The 25,159-nt window shown below is 40.3% G+C and overlaps 3 protein-coding genes across 9 annotated transcripts; 2 read left to right on the forward strand and 1 right to left on the reverse strand.

The window, feature by feature from the left end:
* Nucleotides 1-125: 125 nt before the first annotated feature.
* On the forward strand, nucleotides 126-4,601 carry mslna (mesothelin a). Its single transcript, XM_024012558.2, has 13 exons — nucleotides 126-252; nucleotides 533-615; nucleotides 779-908; nucleotides 995-1,185; nucleotides 1,316-1,406; nucleotides 2,337-2,460; nucleotides 2,568-2,761; nucleotides 2,874-3,029; nucleotides 3,156-3,289; nucleotides 3,514-3,665; nucleotides 3,827-3,921; nucleotides 4,031-4,244; nucleotides 4,497-4,601. Exons 2-13 carry the CDS (start codon nucleotides 542-544, stop codon nucleotides 4,568-4,570), a joined length of 1,629 nt encoding a protein of 542 aa, XP_023868326.2. The 5' UTR covers nucleotides 126-252; nucleotides 533-541; the 3' UTR covers nucleotides 4,571-4,601.
* Nucleotides 4,602-6,617: 2,016 nt separating this feature from the next.
* On the forward strand, nucleotides 6,618-10,552 carry LOC111981435 (stannin-like). 3 transcript variants are annotated; one of them, XM_024012699.2, is made up of 2 exons: nucleotides 6,618-7,962; nucleotides 8,830-10,552. In XM_024012699.2, the coding sequence occupies exon 2, from the start codon at nucleotides 8,941-8,943 to the stop codon at nucleotides 9,202-9,204; it is 264 nt and encodes an 87-aa protein (XP_023868467.1). In that variant the 5' UTR covers nucleotides 6,618-7,962; nucleotides 8,830-8,940; the 3' UTR covers nucleotides 9,205-10,552. The 3 variants fall into 3 exon arrangements, with proteins under 3 accessions (XP_023868467.1, XP_023868468.1, XP_023868469.1); XM_024012700.2 differs by lacking the exon at nucleotides 6,618-7,962 and adding an exon at nucleotides 8,021-8,199; XM_024012701.2 differs by lacking the exon at nucleotides 6,618-7,962 and adding an exon at nucleotides 8,229-8,365.
* Nucleotides 10,553-14,068: 3,516 nt separating this feature from the next.
* On the reverse strand, nucleotides 14,069-25,010 carry zc3h7a (zinc finger CCCH-type containing 7A). 5 transcript variants are annotated; one of them, XM_070449147.1, is made up of 23 exons: nucleotides 24,886-25,010; nucleotides 23,825-23,918; nucleotides 23,414-23,453; nucleotides 23,106-23,309; nucleotides 22,835-22,993; nucleotides 22,649-22,729; nucleotides 22,503-22,556; nucleotides 22,348-22,384; nucleotides 19,907-20,298; nucleotides 19,537-19,783; nucleotides 19,134-19,159; nucleotides 18,858-19,002; nucleotides 18,369-18,527; nucleotides 17,994-18,199; nucleotides 17,123-17,223; nucleotides 16,561-16,742; nucleotides 16,186-16,259; nucleotides 15,921-16,057; nucleotides 15,725-15,830; nucleotides 15,475-15,583; nucleotides 15,217-15,350; nucleotides 14,939-15,102; nucleotides 14,069-14,826 (listed from the first exon to the last, which is right to left on the reverse strand). In XM_070449147.1, the coding sequence occupies exons 1-23, from the start codon at nucleotides 24,932-24,934 to the stop codon at nucleotides 14,637-14,639; spliced, it is 3,090 nt and encodes a 1,029-aa protein (XP_070305248.1). In that variant the 5' UTR covers nucleotides 24,935-25,010; the 3' UTR covers nucleotides 14,069-14,636. The 5 variants fall into 5 exon arrangements, with proteins under 5 accessions (XP_070305248.1, XP_070305247.1, XP_070305249.1 ...); XM_070449146.1 differs by having other exon boundaries at nucleotides 19,504-19,783; XM_070449148.1 differs by having other exon boundaries at nucleotides 19,504-19,783; nucleotides 23,825-23,920; nucleotides 24,849-25,010.
* Between the last annotated feature and the right edge of the window lie 149 nt (nucleotides 25,011-25,159).

A 25,159-nucleotide genomic window follows, 5' to 3' on the forward strand; every position in this document is an offset into this window, starting at 1 on the left:
TGTATCATTTTCACATGGGGATACATTTTTATTATGTACTTGAACAAAAATTGGTTAAAAAATACATTTATAGTTCCTGTATTAACTCTAATGAACGTACTGCATTGATTTCTTTGCAGCCTTTCTGAGTACGTGCTTCAAGGATTCACTTGCTCTCGTGTCCAGACTTTCACCAAAACAAAAATTCAACATCTCATCAGAGCTTGCAGACATAGGGCCGGTCGGAGAAAGGTGGTTCTCAAGGAGACACAGGTGAATATTAAAAATACAACTTTTTCTACATAAACTAAAGGGCCCTAGTCAATCAAAACCGGTAGCCAGGCCTCCAGATTACATTGTTAATGTGCCTGTATGAATTATAACTGCTTTTATTTATTTTTCATGGCTACATGAATCCAAGCATGTATTCTCTCAGCACAAGCATGACAATAGTTACTGGAAACCCAGTAACTGAATATATATTGAATATGTTTCTCTGTTTTCAAGGAGCTTATTGTACAGACATATGAGAAAGTAACATGTTGTTTTACAGCTAACATGCATGTGGAACAACATCAAAGGTGAAAGTCCTCAAGATTTTGACAACTATCCATCAGATATGTTGCTGTATTACAGGTAAGTTGGTCATGTCACTGACATTGTAAAATGCATTGTAAATGACGGTAWCTAATMTRAGATMAACTATTTACTGTTKYTTTATTACGCTGACATAACCAAATGAAAATGCCTTATAAATGMAACCATAAAGACAATGTAAACTGTTTGTKTCTTTCTCCAGCTACACCAACATACAACAGACCYACTGCAGATCCTACTTCARTGAAACAGGAAGAGCAGACTTCTCCGTCCTGTCCAGCACYTTGGATGGAWGAAAGGTTGATCTACTGAACAATGCCAAAAKGTGCCTGGTGAGTTATGTATTCAAGACGAAAGACACAAGTTTCTGACTGAATGTTTAAAAGCAGTGATTATGACGACATTTGATTTATTCCAGAACATCAAAGGGACACAGCTCAGTCGAGATAATCTCGAGGTCCTGGGCAACATGGCATGTACTCTGGATGAGAACTACATTCAGAGCTCTGACTCTTACATCCTGGAGAAACTAAAGAACTGCAATGACTTCTCAGATCAGCAGATTACAGCTATGGAGACTGTTATCTGCAGTGGCAACACCACATATGGGTTTGTCACATTACTGATATCGGAGCTGTGCTGATTTGTATTTGTGTAGATACACAAAAAATGAAAAATCAATGCATTTTTGTCTATTGATTTTTTCTTAATCAGTCTGTCTTTATTCTTYTCTGTTCAGAAACCCAAGCACATGGACTGAAAAAACTCTAGAGCAGCTTGACATTCTTCCACTGTACTTAACAGAGAACTTCTGGAAACACATCAGCACGGTATACTATACATGACAATTGCGTAGCACTTTGACAATATGTTGTATTCAAATCAAATCAAATTGTATTTGTCACACGCGCCGAATATAAAATCAATCACATTTATTTATAAAGCCCTTCTTACATCAGCTGATGTCACAAAGTGCTGTACAGAAACCCAGCCTAGACCCCCAAACACCAAGCAATGCAAGTGTAGAAGCACGGTGGCTAGGAAAAACTCCCTAGAATACAACAGGTGTAGAAGCACGGTGGCTAGGAAAAACTCCCTAGAATACAACAGGTGTAGAAGCACGGTGGCTAGGAAAAACTCCCTAGAATACAATAGGTGTAGACCTTACCGTGAAATGCTTACTTACAAGCCCTTAACCAATAATGCCGTTTTWWGAAAATAGAGTTAAGAAAATGTTTACTAAATAACTAAAGAAATGTAAAAATAAAAAGTAACACAAAATAACAATAATGAATATACATGGGGTACCAGTACCGAGTCAATGTGCGGGGGTACAGATTAGTCGAGGTAATTTGTACATGTAGGTAGGGGTAAATTGACTATGCATAGATATTAACAGCGAGTAGCAGCAGTGTAGTCAGGGTGGCCATTTGATTAATTGTTCAGCTGTCTTATGGCTTGGMGGTAGAAGCTGGTAAGGAGCCTTTTGGACCTAGACTTGGCTCTCCGTTACCGCTTGCCGTGCGGTAGCAGAGAGAACAGTCTATAACTTGGGTGACTGGAGTCTTTGACAATTTTTTGGGCCTTCATCTGACACCGCCTAYTATATAGGCACTGGACGGCAGGAAGCTCCCCTATCTTTTAAATGACATAATTTGAGTGACATCATTTGAGATTGTTACCCATCAAAATTTGAAAAGCTCTCATTTACCTTATATGCGTTTRTTATTTCTTAATGTGTTCTCTTTTGACTGAAACAGCGGAATAAAAGTACGTTCCTGAAGAAATTCATGAAAAGACTACGTACAAACAAGACAATGAAGAGGAAACTGAAGAAGCTGTTCAAAGAATGCACCAAGTCTTTGAGATCCAAACGAAGCACTGGTAMGTTTAAATAATACCAGGTCAATATAGCTGTTCTGTGGTTTTAATAGTGGAGGCTCCTTTATGACATGAATGATCACATTTCTTTTCAATACTTGTCTATTTAGTAAATGCATGTCCAGACTCCCTTGGCAACATTACTCAAGTGACCATAAGCAATGACGCGTTCCCCTTTGGGTATGACACCACCACGTTCAACCACTGTCTGAGCGCCCAAGTAGTAATGGACAATCTGGCCAGCCTGACTGAGAAGGTAGATGATGATGACATGCAAAAGGTCCTTTTGGAGAAGCTACACCAGGTATAAAACTTTACTGACACAAAACAGGAAATCACAACAGATTTCAAACTCACAGGTTGCCAAGAGGTGGTCATTCAGTAACAGCTCTTTATGGTGTGGTCTTGTCCACTAGGCGTACCCCAAKGGTCTCTCAGACCAGCAGGTTCAGGTGCTTSGGTCGGTGTCTCGCGTGGCTTCCATGGAGCAGATTAACAAGTGGAACATCACTACAGTGGACACACTAGCAGCACTGATGGACAATGGCAATGGAGAATGGGACTCCGCCAAAGTAGGGATGTTTAACTTTACATCAGCAATGTCTTTAAATTGTTTTGTTTTTTTAAACATGATAAARATTTTGCTTCTAAAAGGTGTGCATTTAAATGTATCTTTCATCTTCCTTTTTCCATTTCAGGCCAAAGTTATTTTCACCAAGTTCTTAAGTGCTGGCAATTCGCTGGGTGCCTCTGAACTGAATTCAATTGGAGGGCCTAACCTGTGCGCACTGGACCTCAGTGTGTTGCAAGGCATCAGAAATGACAGTCTCCGGTAAGATCATCTACAGATCTTGCTGTGTGAGAGAGTTACCTTGTGGTCAAGTCGTGCAAGTCACTCCACTTCACATGTATCTTTGTTGTGCTCTTGCAGTGGTTGACTTCAACAGAGTATCCAGGCCTAAACCCCTCCTTAAATGATGTTGGAACATTTTCATATGCTTTTTTTGGTTGCGTGTTCATAGTTAGTGTTTTTCTTGTGCCTTCTGAACACAACAGAGATGCAGATGCTCTGGAAATCACTAACTGTTCCTCAGCACATAAGAAGGCCTTCTTTGCAGTAGCTGAGATCGCCTTTCCTATCAACTTCTTCAAAACCCGCGCCACTGCAGATCAGCTAACATCCTACCAGCTCATTCAGACATACCTGGGTAAGGGCTCCCTTTTCTGCATACATACAGAAAAACTAMGGTTTCTTGGATGTCCTGTAATAAATGTGATTTAAACGATTTAGTTCACTCGGGCTGTGACATTAGAGAACACTTGTGCCACCCGAGTCCTCATTCTCACCATGTTTGTTGCCCTTTTTAAGGAGGTGCCAATATCACCTACATACGGAGTCTGTCTAGGGTCAATATTAGCATGGACATCAACACTTTTATTGGTTTGGATTCAGCTGTCGTCCAGGTATGTGCTCATTCCCGTAACCATAGCATTCATCAATGACCTGTGATGGCAGTGACTCATATTCATTGTCATCTATCATTTTTTTCTGTAATTCTCTGCCTCTAAATAGGCTCTTAGTGTGAGTGAAGTGTCTGGACTCCTCGGCTCCAACCTAAATGACCTGAAAACCTTTGAGAATAACACTGTAGTGCACAACTGGGTCTCAAAGCAGTTCCAGTCTGAGCTTGACAAGCTGGGTATCGGTCTGATCGGAGGAAGGGTGGATTCAAACACCACCCCCATGATAACAAATACTGCCATCCCCATCACCAATACAACTTCCGGTAAGGTGTCAAATGTTGCATTAATGGTTCGCATGCTTCGCCAGTGCTAAATCCATTTTAAAATGTGATTCCATTAGAACGTGTACAAATAATTAGCTTTCAATGAGGGAAATTAGTTATCTGTAATGTACCGTAAACATAATTATACTTATAATGTATAGGAATGTGTTTGGGAACAGACAGTAACAGTAATGACAGAGGACATGCAGATCTTAACCTTGTTATTCTGTTCTCTCTCTCCTTATCTTTTAGGCCAGAGCAGAGGCACATATCCAGCCCCTTTGCTTTTCCTGTTGGGTCTCTTGTTCATTGCAGTGCAAATGTAGATTCTAATATTGCAATAGAAGCATTATAATTTAGACCAGGTTGCATAATTATCATATCACGTCATAATACTACATCTCTTTTTGTAATCTATTTTTAAAGAAGACATTAAAGCTGACATTATATTTGACAGCCAAATGAGTGCAGTATGCAATAAATATGCCATATAATATATAGTGTTTTATCAACTCCATTGCTACAATTGTATTTTCTATTGGTTAATCATTAATATTAATATAACTACTGTAGGTTATTTATCAACTACTTAATTATTATTATTTTTTATATATCATTTTTGTTTATTTCATTTTGTATGTTGGGAATGGGAAAGAAATGCACATTAATATGAGGGTGTTCTGTTGTGTGTTTTACTAAGAAGAGACACTTTAACCTGCCAGAAATGCTTTTCTCAAAGAAAGGGAGAAAGATGTGACTTTTCAATTAAAATGAAAAAGTGTCCAATTTGATTTTCTTGTTTTATATTTGCTCGTCAATGTCATCATTATTTACGGACCATGGTTTTACTTTGTTCAGTTGATGGTTCACAATAGTGATAGGCCTAAGAAACTGCATGGGTCAATCAGGATCAAAGAAATCAAATGGGTACGACAAAACGTGTGTTCCCTATGCCCATCATCAGCAAGTGAAAATACCAGAGAAAAAGAGGCCCAACTCGGCGGAAAATCTTTCTCCCTGCAGCAGGTGGCTGTATTATTTTCTATTTGAGGTTTATTTGGTTGAATATAACTTTCTTAAATTGTTACGAGTGTACTGATATAAGTAGGACACGTGACATCCCGGAAACTTTGAGAAAAAAACACTTTATATAGGAGTTATCTCGAGATAGCTATGCATATTCATTGTATGAGGCTAGTAGCACAGTCTCTCTCCAATGAATACAGGCAGTTTACGTCAACAATCCTCATGGAAATGTATCCACCAATCCAAAGTAAGGATAGGCGGGAGCTAGACAGCCCTCCGTGTCGCTTTGTGAAAAACAACTCCCATTGTCATGTATAAATAAGAAAAAATGCACGAAGAGGTGTGGTATATTGCGAATGTACCACGGCTAAGGGCTGTGTCCTATATTGGCCATATATCACAAACCCCGGAGGAGCCTTATTGCTATTATAAACTGGTTACCAATGTAATTAGAGCAGTAGAACTAAATGTTTTGTCATACCAGTGGTATACATTCTGATATACCATGGCTTTCAGCCAATCAGAATTCAGGGCTCAAACCACCCAGTTTATAATCTTTGATAATATCCTCTGTTAGCACCACGTGTGCTTTTATTTTGAAATGTTCAAATATTTTATTGTATTTTTATTATTAACGACAAATCGATATAACAAGTACATGGGGGAACACAAGTCTATATATAAACAATACACAAAAGACAAATGTTGAAATCAACATCCCGGAAATTGGTCACAATTACGTCAAAGGTCACACGAAATATTTTTTATAACTAACTCGTTTGAAAGTTTTCAATCGCAGATGGCATGGACTCTGGACAAATTTCAGGTGAAAAGAAGAAAAGTCCTCCTATCAAAGTTCTTTCCTGCCAACTCCGAGAGGGAAAAGATAGCCGATTGAATGGCAAGCTCGAATTTAATATAAAAAGACTGGGACAATGGAAAAACACTGCACTTGTAGTCTCTGTGGTTTGGATGCAAGGGACAATACTGGAAGTTCGGTCGGATCACAACACGGTGCTTCTTTTGGACGAGACAGGAACATTCGTTGTCAATGGCGTCAACAACATTCCTAAGGGCAACCCATGCCTACTTCAGGGTGAGATGCACTTTTATTTTCCTTCTAGTTGCAGCCAAAATATGTACAACATTTAACAAAACCCTTGATTTGTTACCCCCTGATTTTACACAGGTAACTATGTCATGGTGATGGGGATGATCCAGGCTCTCTCTCCAGAACCTGTCCTGCGCGCGGTAAAGATGGCAGACCTCTCTGAACGTGCTGCGATTCACAGAAAAATGTGGAAGTTGGAGGTGGAAGACCTTCAGCAAACGCTCACGTAGAAAGAAGCATAAGCAGTATGTTGATATCAATGCCTGTTTGTTTTAATTTATTTTTAGCAAAATGTAAATATTGCTACTGGTTTTGAGTGGTTTCTGGCCTGCCTGATATTTCATTCCCAAAGGTAATGGATCATAGCCTAGAAGTACGTGCCCATCACGTTTATAATAGAAAGGCTATAATATATGCATATAATGCACTAACACTGTTTATGATAGGCTATAATTAAGCAATAAGGCACGAGGGGGTGTGGTATATGGCCAATATACCATGGCTAATAGCTGTTTTGTCATACGCTTAGTATACTGTCAGCCAATCAGCATTCAGTGCTCGAACCACCCAGTTTATAATATATGCATATAATACACTAAACATGTCAGAACTGCTGGAGGAGGGTTATGATGGGAAAAAAGCTAGTCCGGGCAAGAAAGCACAAACTCAAACAAAAGACAAAGAATTTAAATTAAAGAATGAACTATGATCTCATTTGGTGGTAAAATGATCTCATTTATTTGTGCTTATGTCATGCATACACATTGAAAAAGTGCCATTAAGTGAATTCTACAGAAGCACACAATTGTATGTGATGAAAGAAAATAAATAGCGCCTATACAATCAGTGACACCCTTGTGAATCCATGGAATTGGGAATGCTCAAAGGTGCCTGGATTTAAATTAAAACATCCTGAAATAAGACTTCTTCCGCAGCATAACCACTCATTCATTCAACCTAAAGGCATTTAAGCCTAAGACAACAAGTGGATCTACGTAGGGCAGTTTGTACGATGAGCTTGATTACTTACCAGTAGCCATCACAATAAGACTGTATTAACAGGTAGTCATGTTGCAGTTTGATTACATATAGATCCTATGAAAATGTACAATCACAATATCGACCAGTCTTGCCTCTAACCCCACCACCAACATTGTGCACATCACTATTCAAACTGACTGCATATATATATATACAATTATATAATAAGATCCTTCATTTGAAAGTGCAATATTGACAAGTTATCTAGTGGACAAAGGTAATACATTTATATAGATCACTCGAAAAAGAAAAAAAAGCAATACGCAACATAAAAGTATTTAACAAATTTAAATTTAATCTTGATATGTAATACTGTTTGGTTTATACTGTCTGTTAGGTTTATGTACTCTTGTTTGTATATTTATGTTCTTTTGTATTTGTTGTGTTCATAATAAAAAATACTTTACAGTAGCTCGAGCCAACGTTCAGGAACAAGCAGCCTGTATGTATCACGTGATATTTTGGCGTCTGGAGCATGTACCAGTATTTGCATGATACCACCACATAACATTGAGCTAGGACTGATATGAGACCAAGAAGGTAACACGGCAAATCTGAGCTCATTTAACTATTTCACTTTTCAAAATTGTGTCCATAGACAAACATTAAGTGATATATATATTTTTTAATGTACAAGTTGTCAATGAAGATAATATAGCTACTACTGTTGCTTTAAAATAGAGATTGACAGCACAAATAACATTTGTTTCTATATATTGTGCATCACATGGTCTCATTTCCTGCACTGAAACAGGGGCCTTGAAGTTCGGTTCTTTCGTGAGTAGCTACTAGTGTATTTAATACACTGTATTAGCGTTTTTTTTTTAATGAAATCGGTTCCTTTAGGAAGAGCCATGGATTTTATATGTTGATGCAGGCAGGGCTGTTGCTGCATAGCACATTGATGAAGACACGCGATCGCGTTGTCTGTCGCAATGGAATTGTAAGGAATCTCATTTAGTGCGTCTTGATTCTCCTTCCGACCCGATGTATCATGCATGTACATACATAAATGCGTATTACTGTGCAATGATTCGGCGTGCACAGTTGAAACATGCGTTAGCGTTGATGAGATAAAGGCGTTCCGTTCATAGTTCATTATTGCATACGCTGTTATGCAGAATATAGCGTATAGATACTATATGATTACCTACCACAGGGTGGTAGGCTATCAACTTAATGTTGTATCAATACATTATTTCAAGCCTTTTGCTTCTTTGGTGGATTTGGAGGTTAGATTCTGTGTTGAGTCCTATTACACAGGTCTATGGTTGAGTCAGCAGATGTCTGCCGAAAATTCATTGTAAACAGATTCAGATGTGCAGATACAAGCACTGACAACAGGGTTTATTTTGTTAGTTTTTGTTAGTTAAATATTCAACATTATTTGCTTTATGTGACCCCCAGGTCTCCCAAGCAGTACCGTAAGACACCAAAATCAACAAGGGATCATACCACGCTGTCCTTGTCAAGTACCCTGTTCTGTGACAATGCTCTGAGTCACCTTCCTGTTGCAACATGTACATCACAGACCACAGCCCAACTACTGGGGTGGTGACAATCGTAGTGATCCTCATTGCTGTTGCTGCCCTCGGTGTTCTCATCTGCGGATGTTGGTGCTACCTTCTCCTGCAGCGGATTGGCCAGTCTGAAGATGAGGAGAGTATTGTAGGAGAGGGCGAGACCAAGGAGCCCTTCCTGATGGTACAGTATTCCACCAGGGGCCCTCACGTCGAGCACAAAACCAAGCTCGCCCACAACGGCACTGAGAATCACACTTAACTGAGTCATTAAGAAACCGTGTCATCACCTGATATTAACCAAGAGGATCACCTCATTCACATTTCCTGCTGATCATCATCTTTCATCATGCCATTGAAGGATGATAAACGGACTGCAGCTCAATGTCAATCAATGTCTTATGAGTAAATTTGATATTTTTGTTTCTCATTCCACTGTGGATCTCAGTCAGGATGTGAGGTTGTGAACAGTTCGTTGTTATGTTTCTTAAGTATACATATTTTGAACACAAAAATGTACATCTGATTGGTGTTGATAGTTTTTGTTAACTCAGCAATCCACTACTGAATTGTGACGGTAGACACTAGACAGCGCTCTGAACAAATGAGTGGGCAAAACCTGCTTGTTGGAAGAATGTATGACAAATTGATAACAAAACAATTTACTTAATATCAAGTTGCTCAAATGATTTTAAATTAGCTTAATTTGTTTGCTTATTTTGCATAGTTGAACTTGGTTTTGTTTACCTTCAGTATTCAAATGTGAGTTAATAGCCATTTTAATAATTTGCTAAATGCCAAATTTGCCCAAAGATACAAAGTGTGATTCACTCCCTAGTTTATGTTTGTTGTTGCTACTACTTACTAAGTAATCTTGTGTAGAAAATACTGTTTATTTTCTCCTGTGGTTGCATAGGCAACCACTCAACTAAAACCAGTCATTGAAAGGGCAATTCTCCTTTGATAAACCATCACATTTCACAAGCACGACAGGGTCCAGGGTCTGAGTTTTAGTGAGGTCCGCACTCTAAAATACTATTTGGAGAACAGCAAAAATTTGGCCATGATTACTACACATTTAGATAGCTGGCTAGACTAATTGAACAATCTAAAAAAATATATATTGACATGGGCTAATTGAGTGACATATAAGAAGAGGGAAACTGCTGATGCACAACCAAGTTCGAAATTGCACCTTGTGTATTCTACTATTCTAACTGTCAACAGTAAGTTGAGACCCCAACTGTTCCCTAAAAAAATGGATTATTACATATATTTTTTAATGTTGGCAAGGTCCGTACCTCGGTGTCCTCATTTGTAGCTACAACACCGAGTAGCTGCTTCAACTGACATGGGTTGAGAAGTCCTGCCAAGAAGCTACCAAGAGCCAATGACATATTTTCTATATTCAGTTGCAACATAGGAAATCCTGATGGCCAGATTCTATGGTAGCTGAGCAGGTTGATATTTGATGAAACAATGTTATAAAGTATTATGAAATGTAAATAACATTATGAAGACTATTGTTCTCTTTGTCATTTGATGTACCATTGTATAATTTCTTGACTTGCTAAGTAAAGGTAAAATAAAAAAATACAAATACAAATCAACTTTAAATGTTATATCGGTCCATAGGCCTTATGATTCCTTTTAGATTCATTCCTTACAGGTGTATGTATTGTTGATAGTTATTCTTATTGCTGTTTATAAGATGGTGAAATATCAAAATAATGTGACAATTTGTAGATTTTTCAAATGTTGATTTAATTGTAATTAGTCATTAATCTACATAAAGTAATCCATAATGTCAGTGAAAATAAAATTCTACACATTTTTACAAAATTAAATAACTAAAATATAGTAATTGCATAAGTATTCACCCCCTTTGTTTAGGCAAGCCTACCCTTCCTCTGACCCCGATACAAACATCTGTAAGGTCCCTCGGACAAGTATTGAATTTCCAGCACAGATTCAACGACAAAGACCAGGGAGCTTTTCAAAAGCCTCATAAAGAAGGGCAGTGATTGGTAGATGGATAACAATAACAAATCAGACATTTAATATATATCTTTAAGCATGGTGAAGTTAATAATTATACTGTGGATAATGTACTAAACCACCCAGACACATCAAAGATGCAGTTGTCTGGCAAGTGTCTTCACTGACATTTTCAACATCTGAGTCTGTAATACCAACATGTTTCAAGCAGACCACCATAGTCCCTGTGCCCAAAAACACTAAGGTAACCTGCCTAAATGACTACCGACCCGTAGCACTTTGTAGCCATGAAATGCTTTGAAAGGCTGGTCATGGCTCACAACACCATTATCCCAGAAATCCAAGACCCACTTCAATTTGCATACCGCATCAACAGATCCAAAGATGATGCAATCTGGATTACACTCCACACTGCACTTTCCCACCTGGACAAAAAGAACACCTATGTGAGAATGCTATTCATTGACTAAAGCTCAGCATTCAACACCATAGTGACCTCAAAGCTCATCACTAAGCTAAGGACCCTGGGACTTAACACCTCCCTCTGCAACTGGATCCTAGACTTCCTGACGGGCTGTCCCCAGGTGGTAAGGGTAGGTATCAACACATCCACCACACTGATCCTCAACACAGGTACGTGCTCAGTCCCCTCCTATACTCCCTGTTCACTCATGACTGCACGGCCAGGCACAACTCCAACACCATCATTAAGTTTGCTGATGACACAACAGTGGTAGGCCTGATCACCGACAACAATGAGACAGCCTATAGGGAGGTCGTCAGAGACCTGACCGTGTGGTGCACCCCCCTACGCTGTTGCTACTTTCTGTTATCTATGCATAGCCACTTTAATAACCCTACCTGCATGTACATAATTACCTCAATTACCTCGATACCGTTGCCCCCACATATTGACACATTGACTCTGAACCAGTACCCCGTATATACAGCCCCGCTACTGTTATTTACTGCTTCTCTTTAATTATTTGTTTTTCTTTTCTCTTTTTGTGTAGTTATTTTCTTAAAACTGCATTGTTGGTTAAGGGCTTGTAAGTAAGCATTTCACTGTAAGGTCTACACCTGCCGTATTCGGCGCATGTGACGAATTAAATTAGATTTAATGATCAATTAGCATTTTAAACTGATAAACTTGGATTAGCTAACACAATGTGCCATTGGAACACAGGAGTGATGGTTGCTGATAATGGGCATCTGTACCCCTATGTAGACATTCCATTAAAAATCAGCTACAATAGTCATTCACAACATTAACAATGTCTACACTGTATTTCTGATCAATTTGATGCCATTTTAAATGGACACATTTTTTTTGCTTTTCTTTCAAAAACAAGGACATTTCTAAGTGACCCCAAACTTTTGAACAGTAGTGTATATTTGTTATCTATTTTTCATTCATCTGTAAATGTTAGAATTTCTACTCCACATTATTTTATGTAGAGTGTAGGCAAAAAAACGAATCCATTTTAAACCCACTTTGTAATACAATAAATTTGAAGAAATCCAAGGAGGGTGTAGAGACTTTCAATAGGCACTGTATATCACAGGGGTCACATTCCCCTGCTTAGATATGGCATGCATCAACCAATGGTATTGACTAACAGATCGCTACAACATGACCAGAATTATGTGGACACCTGCTTGTCGATCATCTCACTCCAAAATCATGGGCATTGATATGGAGTTGGTCCCCCCTTTGCTGCTATAATAGCCTCCTCTTTTCTGTGAAGGCGTTGGAACATTGCTGCGGGGACTTGCTTCCATTCAGCTACAAGTGTATTAGTGAGGTCGGGCATTGAAGTTAGGAGGTTAGGCCTGGCTCGCAGTCGGCGTTCACAATTCATTCCAAAGGTGTTTGATGGGGTTGCGATCAGGGCCCTGTGCAGGTCAGTCAAGTTCTTTCACACCGATCTCGACAAACCACGGACCTTGCTTTGTGCATGGGGGAATGCTGAAACAGGGAAGGGCCTTCCCCAAACTGTTACCACAAAGTTGGAAGCAAATAATTGCCTAGAATGTCATTGTATGCTGTAGCATTAAGATTTTCCTTCACAGGAACTAAGGGGCCTAACCTGAACCATGAAAACAGCCACAGACCGTATTCCTCCTCCAAGCGTTACAGTTAGCACTATGTATTCGGGCAGGTAGTGTTCCCCTGGGATCCGCCGAGCCCAGATTTGTCAGTCGGACTCTTAGGTGGTGATGCGTGATTAATCACTCCAGAGAATGCGTTTCCACTGCTCCAGAGTCCAATGGCGGCGAGCTTTACACCACTCCTTCCGACGCTTGGCATCGTGCGTGGTGATCTCAGGCTTGTGTGTGCGTGCGGCTGCTCGGCCATGGAAACCCATTTCATGAAGCTCCCTGCGAACAGTTCTTGTGCTGACATTGCTTCCAGAGGCAGTTTGGAACTTGGTAGTAAGTGTTGCAAGACAGATTATTTTTTACGTGCTATGCGCTTCAGCACTCGTTGATCCTGTTCTGTGAGCTAGTGTGGCCTACTACTTTGCGGCTGAGCCGTTGTTGCTCCGAGACGTTTCCACTTCACAATAACAGCACTTACAGTTGACTGGAGCAGCTCTAACAGGACAGAAATTTGACTGAGTTTTTGGAAAGGTGGCATCCTATGACAGTGCCACGTTGAAAGTCAGAGCTCTTCAGGAAGACCATGCTACTGCCAATGTTTACCTATGTAGATTACATGGCTTTGTGCTTGATTTTACACACCTGTCAGCTACGGGTGTGGCTGAAATAGTCGAATACACAAATTTGAAGGGGTGTCCATACTTTTGTATATATCGTGTGTGGTTAGCTGATACGTAAAATACCTATCCAGGCGTTGTAAGATCTGGCCGGTGTCAGCAACGTCTGGCCAGAGGAATGGCCCATGTTGTGTTTAGCTGACACCTATCCAGGAGTTGTAAGATCTGGCATGCATCTGCAATGTCGTCAGGCAGGAACTCAACTATTGTCATCCCACAAACCATTGATCAAACTTTGCAAAATGTCTTCCATTTTAGACTTCATGACAACTAAGCACATTGCATAGAATGTCAACCTACATTTTTTAGGCTGCTACCCTAATGAACAAGTACAAAATCAATACTTGCAACAAGAAATCAAGATTTTATTTTGGTTGGTTGGCATATTCCAAAACCAACAGGCATAAATGCAACAAATTATGCAAATAACGAAAAAGACCTACGTGAACATAATTTGTGAAAGGATGCAGAATTCCATTTCAAACATTCCAATCTTCAGACTTTTGAATCGTATAAAACAAAAAGGAACCTTTCTTAAAAACTCTAATACAAAAACAAGCCTTTTAAGTGACCTTTCGACATAAGAGCTGTTCTGATGGTGTCTACCCCTGCTTTGGCTTCTCTGAGCAGGTCATCAATCCATTTTATGACAAGCAATCTTTGTGACGCGTCAATGATTGCTACGTTACGTAAAAGGCAATGGTGCATCTCTTTATCTGTGATAAAAGGAACACCGCTATGATCATTTGGAACACATGGCCAACTGTGTACTTTCCATTAAAATCAAGCTGTGATCTGCATCTCTCCTCTTAATGGTACAGACTAGAGCCTCCCAAAGGCTTACCTGAACCTGTAACTCTTTTACTTAACACTGCAAAATATATTGCATCCCAACATAATCATTGTCATCAAATCATTACTTTATGTCTTTAAGCAGAAAACTATATTTGCCAAAGTCATTGTCATTTGGGGCTATAAGATGGTCTTTTCTTGCTTTGGCCAGTTTCATCAAAAGYAACTCCCTGCGCTCRGTCCATTCCTTTAGTTCCTCGTTTCCATGAGCCAGCTTACACAACTCCTCCTCTGTGCAAGTGCCTTTAAGGTATCTGTGGAAATGGATGCAGTATCAGAAATGTCAGTCACCAATAACACCATTTCCAGTAARCAAATTAGGCACCAGTGACCTAAATAAYCYTTGAATTAGCATAGAAACCTTACCTCTCYCAAACTCTGAAGGTGCCAGTYGGGAAGCGATACTGCCAGCAGTTCTGATCGTCTTCAGAGTTAAACACTTTCTCTCTGTGTTTTTCTGAGGTGATGTGCTGCTGCCACTGCCTGTCACTGTTGCAGTTCTTACCACAAAGCCAACAGTGGTTGCCAGCCTAGCATAACAGATATCATCAAGATGATATTAGCATGTTGAAGGTTTGTGGTCACTTACAGCATGTTGACGGTTATATAACCATCTGGGCGTGGTTAAAACAAAGATTGCTTACCACGTCCTCCGCATAGTCTGTGGGCATGTGGATCTGCTTCCCGTTCTCCTTGATGGCGCTGTTGGAGGCCTCCTCGCTCCAGCCAGGCTTCTGAGACTGCAGCCAGTGCTCATACAGCTGCTCCATGTCAGGAACTAAATGGACACACACAGTTTAGTATCTGATTAAGTTTGTATTAGTCATCATAATATATTTACTGTACATCACATAGGCATGAACTGCTGTACAAAAACTACAGTCTATCTGTAACAAACTCACTGTTGTTCTCTTTCATGTATGTCCACAGGTCCCTTTCCTCTGTGCTGTGTGCAAATGTGCAGTTGCCAATGTACTGGCACTTTTTGCCAGTGGACACGTGCATACAAATCTGTAAGTAAAACACACACAAAACATGAGCACTTTACACGAGGACAAAACATGATTCTCTCTGGGAGATTGCCATACGAGTCAGCTGAGTATGTGGTCAGATCAGTTGCTCTGGGAGCATTTTCAGCCCTCCTAGGCCTACCTCAAACTGAGACGGGATGGGCTTCTTTGTTGGGAGAGGGCGGATCGTTGTCCACTTCTTGCGTTCGATGGAACTCACCAGCACCACTCGTTTGTCTTTTGACCACCTGCAACACAGGTCAGATGAAATTCACTATGCTGACCAGGCTCATTATTCAAATTGTCCTGAAATGGTTTCAGGGGAGAGAACTACTCACGAATGCCTGGCTTTGGCAGTGCAGTACTTCTTGTTCTTGTCTGCCTCACTAACTTGGCCGTTTCTCCAACACTGCCCACACACAAACTGCATCTTCAGATTTGGGGGTCCAAACCTCTTCAGTGGTGTGGTGAATTGCTGGAATGACACAAAATAAATGGTTTGTGTTAGGTCATGTGGAAAATCTGCAGTCAAATGAACATTAGAAATACATTTAGGAAATAAAGCATGTTCTGAATATAGTGTTGTGTACAATGACTGTTTACCAGGGATCCTTGGGAGCCTGCCTCCATGTTCCAAAACCTATTGGCCTCATGGACTATATTTTCAGGAGTGATACCTATATGATCATAAACAGATTGCAAATAGTTTTAAGAGGGATGTTCACTTAGAAAACCCACAAAAGTTACCAGAAGGTCCTTAAAATACTCTTTCCGGCTGTATGTAATAACACAAAAAAACGTTCTGGGCTAATAATGTAAGAAATAACACACAAAAACAAAATACTACAAAGTTGCTTAGGAGCTAGAAGCAGAGGTGCCATGTCTTACAACTGGTAAAAGTAATCTTGTTGAATTACCAATAACATTCTTTGATTAGATGCTATTTGAAGGCACCTTTAATAGGTGGTAAGAGCTTACCTAGCTGGTGCTGCATCATCCACACCTTCAACTCGATCAGGCTGTGGGCATAGAAGCACTCGTCTTCCCGCACGCAGCCGTAGCGCACCTCATGCCGACAGATGTCCATCTGGTTCTGCGGACTGTACGGACGGATTTTGGAGTAGCGCACAGTGTTCTCCCTCAGAATGTGGACCAGGCACCTGGAAGCACAACAACTCATCAAGTTCACAACCCCACTGTGCAGAGCATAGAATCATGTTACAATATACACTAGTGGGCTTAACGCAACAAAAAACTATAGTTGCCAAAACTCAAAAACCCACCTACATTCTTCACAAAATTAAGATTCAGAGAAAAAGTCTGTTTGAATTCCCCTTGCAGTTATGCTACAAAACTATACACAATGTTTAGTCGAGTTTGTGTTTCCAAAATGAACATTCTTACAGTATAAGAACGTTTTTAATTACCAGAGGAACCAGAGCGGTCAGCCACAAACCATCACTTACAAGGTAGACCGCTGCTTAATTCACTTAAAAACCTCTGCATCTCTCAGCATGTGTAAACAAGTGAAATGGCTTACTTCTGATCTTCAAAGGCATGTTTTGTCACGGGGTGAGAGCAAAGAGATGGGTTGTCCTTATTGGTTTTGCTGATTATTCTGGGTTTGTGATCAAAACACACCTGGAGATCAGATCAGATGCATTAGAGGGATGGACAACTCTTACAAGACACTGTACACAGAGTAGAGGTTTTAATAAAGGGCACAGCTCCCACTCATAAAACTGACGCTGAAGGTTATACCATAGGCAGTAATATGACAGTCAACGTCAGTGTTGTATCAAGGTAATTCCACGGTAACAGAATGATGGCAAAAACAACTAACCGTAATTCTGTTACCAAACTTTGTATCTTCAAGTAAATGTTTAATTTGATTTTTTATCAGTGGAAATTGTTAAGTTGTCCTAGTGCATAGATATGTATGGTTTAACTTTGTAATCATTGGTTTTTGTTTGGTATACTTTTAAAACAGAAATAAAATCGTAGTCTCAGCCTCATTGTTACCGTGAAATTGTATTGCTCATGAGAAGAATGAGGATAGAGGATGTGGTTACAGTCAGGTTATATCAGGGGAACTTCAAGCCAAACTTTCTCTCTATAACACAGTGGTGCTCCACTCCAGTCAGATGTCCTCAGTCCTGCTGGTTTTCATTTCTCCCTGACACTTAAAAAAATGGATTGTCTAGAGTCCACACACTATTACTCTGGGGTTATTAAAAGGCAAAACCAAGCATCCACTGCAGCACTCAAGAACCAGATTTGTGCACCCTTACTGCTCTAACACAACAATGGCAATGCAATAAGACAGACCCAGCAACTTATCAATGAAGACACCCCATTACAGGAGGAACACATCACATTTTTTTTTTTTTACATTAAAAAGCCCAACTTACTCCGCAGAGGAACATGAATATCCCGTGATGCTCCTGTAGGATCTTGGGGACAGTCAGATTGATCTTACTGGTGGGCCCAAATGGATCAAAGAGAAAGTCTCTGCAGATGAAGCCTTTGCGCTCCAGGGACCAAACATCAATCTCCTCTTGGCAGTAGGCAAATGTGCAGTGACCAGGGTACCTGCACCCCTCTCCAATGGAGACATCTACAAGGTCATCGTTTTAGTTAATAATCMCCATAGGCAGCTGAACACTGGCACAGACGGGCCATGAAGCACATTGGAGTAGTAGTATTGGAGTAGTAGTAGTATTATTATAGTAGTAGTATTGGAGTAGCAGTAGTATTATTATAGTAGTAGTATTTTCAAGGCTTACCTTTGCAGATGTAGTATGGTCCAACATACTGGGATTTTGTCGGTCTGGGTCTGATCAGCTTCCATGACTTGTCTGGTTGATTTTTTATCCTTCCAAGTAATATGTCCTTCTTGCATTTGTGCTCTTCGGTATAGAGTGTGAAATCCAACACTCCAAGCCCTAGTGATAGGATATCAACATGAGCTTTCACATACAATAATTATCATGTCCCATACCCATTTATCAACCCGGTTTCATACTCTTAGATGTCGCACAATAAGCAAAACAGACTTATTCATATACACTGAACAGAAATATAAAAACGCAACATGTAAAGTGTTGGTCCCATGTTTCATGAGCTAAAATAAACCCCTGCCCAGTCATGTGAAATCCATAGATCAGGGCCTAAATCATTTACTTAAATTGACTGATTTCCTTATATGAACTAACTCAGTAAAATCTTTGAAATTGTTGCATGTTGCGTTTATATTACATAAAGCATGTTCTTACCAGTTTTGACATAGCAGTTTGAGCATGCCTGTTTGAATTCATGAGTATCAGCCAGGGGATTTTTGGACAGATCCACAATAGCAGGGAGGGGGGTTACATCTGGCATCCCCAGGGCCATTCCCATTGGCTTATCATGGTCAGTCAACTGGAGGGGAAACAAATATCATGATTATTATTATTTTTTTTAAATAGACAAGAAAAACTAAACGACATATAACGCAAGGTACTGTTGTGAAAATATCAGTGGGACATGAAGACTAGACTAGCTAGACTCACCTGCATGAATGGATGCTGACTATATCCTAGATTTGGGGGGGGGAAGAAAAATACATCAGAGAGACAACATTGACAAAACGTTTATGAAAAGTAAATAACAAAAAATAGAATTTCAGTTGATTGTTTTGTCAAAATCCAAATTTGTTAGCAATTGAGATTTCACTATTCAATAAGAAGTTATTTACATTTTAGTCATTTAACCTTAATTGCTCTGGATAAGAGCATCTGCTAAGTGCCTTGCTCTAGGGCATATGGACAGATTTTCGAAGCAGCTTACTGGTTACTGGCTCTCAAGCGCTAGGCTACGTGCCGCCCCAGATATAAGACATAAGGATAATAACAAATGTTCAACACATTCGAGAGGTATTACCGTTAAACTGGCTGTATGCAACTCCTTGCATACCTGTCTGAGGCTCTGACATGGAGAGACTATCCAGTGAGTCCAATGGAGAGGAGACCCCGAAGGTGTCCAGACCTAAAGAGTACCCGCTGGCTTGTGGCTTGTGGTAGGGAGGAGGCAGAGTCACTGTGCACTGTGATGCCACATGCATAAAGGGGTTCATGTGAGATGGCATAAGGAAAGGACTAGACATGGAATTTGAGGGGGCACTGGTTGGAAAAGGGATAGGGCCCTTCATGGTGGGAATGACCTAGAGAGAGAACAATACACTCTACATTAGATATTGTTTTAACATGATAGTGAAAAGGCCAAATTGAAAACAAAAACTATAATTGAATGTGCAAAAAATAAATAAATAATAAAGTTTTCCTACATTAGCAGCAATCTCCCATGAACGTACAATGGGAGATTCTGTGGGGCCGGGGCCAGCTTGGTCCAGCAGATCATCCAAGTCATCTCCAATAATTTCCACATCGAAGTCCGAGTGAGACTTTTGCATTGGCAAATGATAAGACTGGGTAGGGCTGGCTCTGGCACCGTTGAGCAACGTAGGCATGGGCTTGGAAATGGGCAGGGGCACCGGAACATGATTGGGCTCTGGGGTGTGAACCTCAACAGGCGATACCGAAGGGATGATGCTGAATGGGGGAGATTCAGCTTCTATTCCCTCATTCTGAGGGGGGTGCACCTTCATTGCTGCCAATGGGTCTAGGCTTGGGCGGGCTGGGTCTGGACCGTCAGTTTCCTGAGGGGGCTGATTCACTTCTACAACACAGGTGGGAATATGGAAAGTGCAAACATTATTTTTAGCAACAAGACATTCCACATTTAAAAAGGTCCAATGCAGCCGTTTTTCTCTCATCAAATCATTTCTGGGTAACAACTCAGTAACTTACTGTGATTGTTTTCAATTAAAATTAGTTACACAATTAAAAATAACTTATTCGCAAAGAGAAATTTCTCAAGTAAGATATTTTGCTAACTGAGTGGGGAGTGGAAATGGAAAAAAAGCTTTTGTTGGCAGAGGTTTGGATCGCTCCCTTATGGACGGGTTGGTTGTTGATCAACAAAACTGACGCGTGCGCAACTATGGGGCAAAACAGACAGGGTTGGCTTATTTTGTCACAAAATGTTAATTGAAAACAAATACATTTGCACAATGAGCAATTGTTGTCTCAAATACACTGAACAAATATATAAAATGCAACATGTAAAGTGTTGGTCCCATGTTTCATGAGCGGAAATAAAAAAAAATCCCAGAAATGTTCCATATGCACAAAACGCTTCTCACAAATTTGTTTACATCCTTGTTAGTGAGCATTTCTCCTTTACCAAGATAATCCATCCACCTGACAGGTGTGGCATATCAAGAAGCTGATTAAACAGCATGATCATTACAAAGGTGCACCTTGTGCTGGGGACAAAAGGCCACGTTGTGTCACACAACACAATGCCACAGATGTCTAAAGTTGAGGGAGTGTGCAATTGGCATGGGGGGGGAAGTATTTCTGTCTGTGATAATGCCCTTTTGTGGGTAAAAACTCACTCATTGGCTGGGCCTGGCTCTCCAGTGGTTGGGCCTAGTGGGCCTATGCCTTCCCAGGCCCACCCATGGCTGCACCCCTGCCCAGTCACGTGAAATCCATAGATTTGGGCCCAATTTATTTATTTCAATTGACTGATTTCCTTTATATGAACAGTAACTCCGTAAAATCTTTGAAATTGTTGTACGATAGGTTTATATTTTTGTTTGCCATATCAGCATAGACATGAGTCAAAACAAGACATGGTATCAATAACAATATACAACGAGTTGAAGCGAGCTTACTACAATTCCACACACGACAGCTTCTTGTCAGTTGTTACTAGCCATCTGACCGTTCAGAATCATAACAACGCACGCCTTCCAGCCACATCAATACAGTGCATCACTTACGTGATGTCAGCCAACCCATCTATTGGTCTATTAACTAATTTAGCAAGGCAGACCAAAATTCCATCCCACCAAAACAGCCTGAAATTTCAGGCGGTCTTTTCAAACAGCTCTTACACTAAAAGGGCATTATAATGTACATAATTTCACAGTATTATTCCAACCTCATGGTTGAAATATACACGGAGTATACCAAACATTAGGAACACCTTCCCCCCCCCTGTCCTTAGAACAGCCTCAATTCGTTGGGCCCATGGACTCTACAAGGTGTTGAAAGCATTCCACAGGGATGCTGGCCCATGTTGACTCCAAGGCTTCCCACAGTTGTGTCAAGTTGGCTGGTGGACCATTCTTGATACACAGGAAACTATTGAGCGTGAAAGACCCAGCAGCGGTGCAGTTCTTCACACAAACCGGTGAGCCTGGCACCCACTACCATACCTTGTTCAAAGAGTCTTAAATATTTTGTCTTTCCCATTCACCCTCTGAATGGCACACATTCACAATCGTCTCAAGGCTTAAAAACAATGGCGGCTGCTGAGGGGAGGACGGCTCATAATAATGGCTGGAACGGCGCTAATGGAATGGCATCAAACACATGGTTTCTACCATTCCACTCCAACCATTACCACAAGCCCGTCCTCCCAAATTAAGGTGCCACCAACCTCCTGTGCTTAAATCCTTCTTTAACCTGTCTCCTCCCCACCCCTTTTTAACCCCCTCCTCCCCTTTCACCTGGATTTACCTGGTCAGTCTGTCATGTAACGAGCAGTTGTTCTTAATATTTTGTATACTCAGTGTATTCAAAACACAGGGAAACCACATTTGACTGCACTGGGCTTTTAAGTAAATTACTCAAACTAAATCACAGAATCTCTTACCAATTTCTATATCTTCCACAGATGTAGATCCATGAGACTGAAACAAATAAAAAAGAACGCTCTTAAAATCTTTACTTGCTGGTACACCACGTTCATTTGGTGCAAATAATCTGTATTGTGTGCAGATTCCCACAAAGAAATGGAATTCCCTTTACCTTGTCATTGGATGCACCTGAATAGCTTAATCCAGGCAAAACATTTAAGGCAGGCTGTTGAAAGAAATGTCTCACGGTTAGATACCAAGCCACATACTGAAGTAGCCCATGTGCCATAATTCATACTCCACACAGTACACACTCACCTTACTCCTGACATAGGCTTTACGGATTTTCAATCCCAACATTTTGGCCAGGTCCTGAGTCAATCCTATGACATTGGGATCCTGAAAAAACAATCACATATTGACAATAAGGATTATGAACTTAAGACAATAAAAGGAACAATCTACAGAACTTTACCACATGGTATATTTCCTCTGCGGTCTCACCTGAGGCACTGCAAGGGAGCACTTCGCTACAGTCTCATAGGCCTCTTTATGCCTGCCCATCTCTTTCAAGGCTCTGGCTTTCCTATAAAGAGCTCTATGGTTTCCCTCATTCAATTGAAGAGCTTTCTCACAGTCTACTAGTGCTTCATCATGCAGACCCTGAAATACAATTCCCAAATTATACCACTGTTTGAACAGAAAATAAATAGAGAAATAATACATCAGTCATAAATGTAAGACAAAACACACCACTTTCTTAAACTTGACCTACCGGTACAATGTTCAAGTAAGCAGCAGCTCGATTGGCATACAGCTTTTCCAACGTTCCAGTAGGTACACTGATGTCTTCCGAATCTGCATATTCTGCTATGCTCAAGGCCTCAGTGTACATTTCTATAGATCGCATCCATTCCCCTTCATTGAACACGTCATTTCCTTCACCAAACAGATTCTTCACAAGGTCCTGAATGAACACCTGAAAAAACAAATTCAACTTCTAAATACCAAAATATGAGGTGCATTCTGAGCTTCATATGTCATGAATGTAGGTGCTGCCAATTGGCTTGATTGCATAATCACCTCATAGCGTTCCTGAGTTCCAGGATAGGGCAAAGTTGACCTAGAAACAAACAAGTTCAAACTTAGATCTCCTTCCGTTGACACTGAAAACATGAGCATATTCAAGTGTTACACCATTCAAGGACATCATGGAGTAATCTTTTCCCAAATAATACAATTTCAATATTACTCACATTGAGGCACAAGATCTAGAAATGGCTAAACAACATCTGCCTGGAACTGTACAACAAGTCAGTTACCACTATGCAAACACTTAGGCTGTCTCCTGCGAAAATTAATTGTAATTCTCTTCCCCCAAGACCATCCATTGGTGGCTGACAACAGCTCTGTAGCCTGATTTCCCTATGCGCTCAACCAATCTGCATTCCCTGGGTACACTGACTTGGACTGGGGAGTCCTGATCATACTCACTGGATGAACTGCAGCCCATTCTGAATATCCTGCCAGCGACCGCTTCGGTCCTGACACAGGATTGACATGTTCACCTGTTTCTTTAGGTCCTGGTCTCTGTCAACACAATATGTATTTAAAAAAAAGTTAGTTACCTTTCTAGTTAACATGTTTTAGGCCTACTCTGAGTATAATTCTATTATTGTCACACCCGTTTTGTCGTAGGCCTTGCATACCGTAAGAATACGTACAAACATACATTTTCATTAAGTTACTCACTCATTAACTACTCAAATAAAGACGAGACAATTCACATCATGAATTTGTATAACGTTAAACAGGTGAAAATTACTTTTCAGGCTTCACGTGCTCCTGACTCAACAAAGCATACGACAGCCTCGAAAACCCATGGCTTTAAAATTCGTCATGCTTTGAACTTCCTGTCTGTCGTCTTTACAAGCTAGTTAGTTAAAAGTAATCGGTCAATATTTCGAGAAGATAAAAATCGAACTAGCTAAAGTGAGTCTGCTTACGACTGACGAGTCTGGCTATACAAATCTACAGTACAGTAGTTGGAAGAGTTGATCCTGGACGAACGTTATAAAGTGTACATTATCACAAGTTAGCCCCATATCGAACATTTCCTCTGTTACCCACTTACATATGTAGCTAGCTAGTTAGCGTCTAGGTCGAACAAATACCTCAACCTAGGTAGGCTAGTTTAACTAAATTAGACTAACTGATCTGGCACGAGAAAGATGTTGATATTCTAAACACAAACCGTGTGCAATGTGATTGCTAGATAGCCATGGCTATAGAGTTTACAGTTACATGCTTGTCAAAGATAACGTTCACTAGTAGAGTACCTGTACATGTTTCTACAGTAACGTTAGCTAGCTTCCCAGCAAGCTAGTTATCAATATGTCGGGCGGGAGATGCAAGAGCGCTAGCTACAGTACATGACTGTTAGCGGTGTAGCTAACAGCTAGATAGCAAACTAGCTAGTTAGCCATCTTACAAATAATGACATTTAAAATATGCTCACCCTTAAGAAATATTTAGATGTAAAAAAAAAAGTCCACATCTAAATGAGTACAGCTTAAGATGAATGACTTGTTCCCTGGCCAGCATCAGTGATTTCTTGAGTGTTGGGGACACGAATCATGATGTGGCCTGGTCTCTGGCATGACGTTTTTTTAATGTTTGTTAGATTCCATTCTTATTGGAGGAAACAGGGCCCCCTGTTGACCACAAATTGTGTTGTGACTTTTTACTTTAGTAAACTATGAAATTACAGTACTATGTACATGAGGTCTTGAAATGTCAACAAATAAATATAATTCATATGAAGTATTA

This window comes from Salvelinus sp. IW2-2015, linkage group LG20, assembly GCF_002910315.2.
Source record: "Salvelinus sp. IW2-2015 linkage group LG20, ASM291031v2, whole genome shotgun sequence".
Lineage (NCBI taxonomy): Eukaryota > Metazoa > Chordata > Actinopteri > Salmoniformes > Salmonidae > Salvelinus > Salvelinus sp. IW2-2015.

Coding starts and splice junctions, on each gene's coding strand:
- LOC111981435 (XM_024012699.2), top strand. CDS start 8,941: ATGTACATCACAGACCACAGCCCAACTACTGGGGTGGTGACAATCGTA.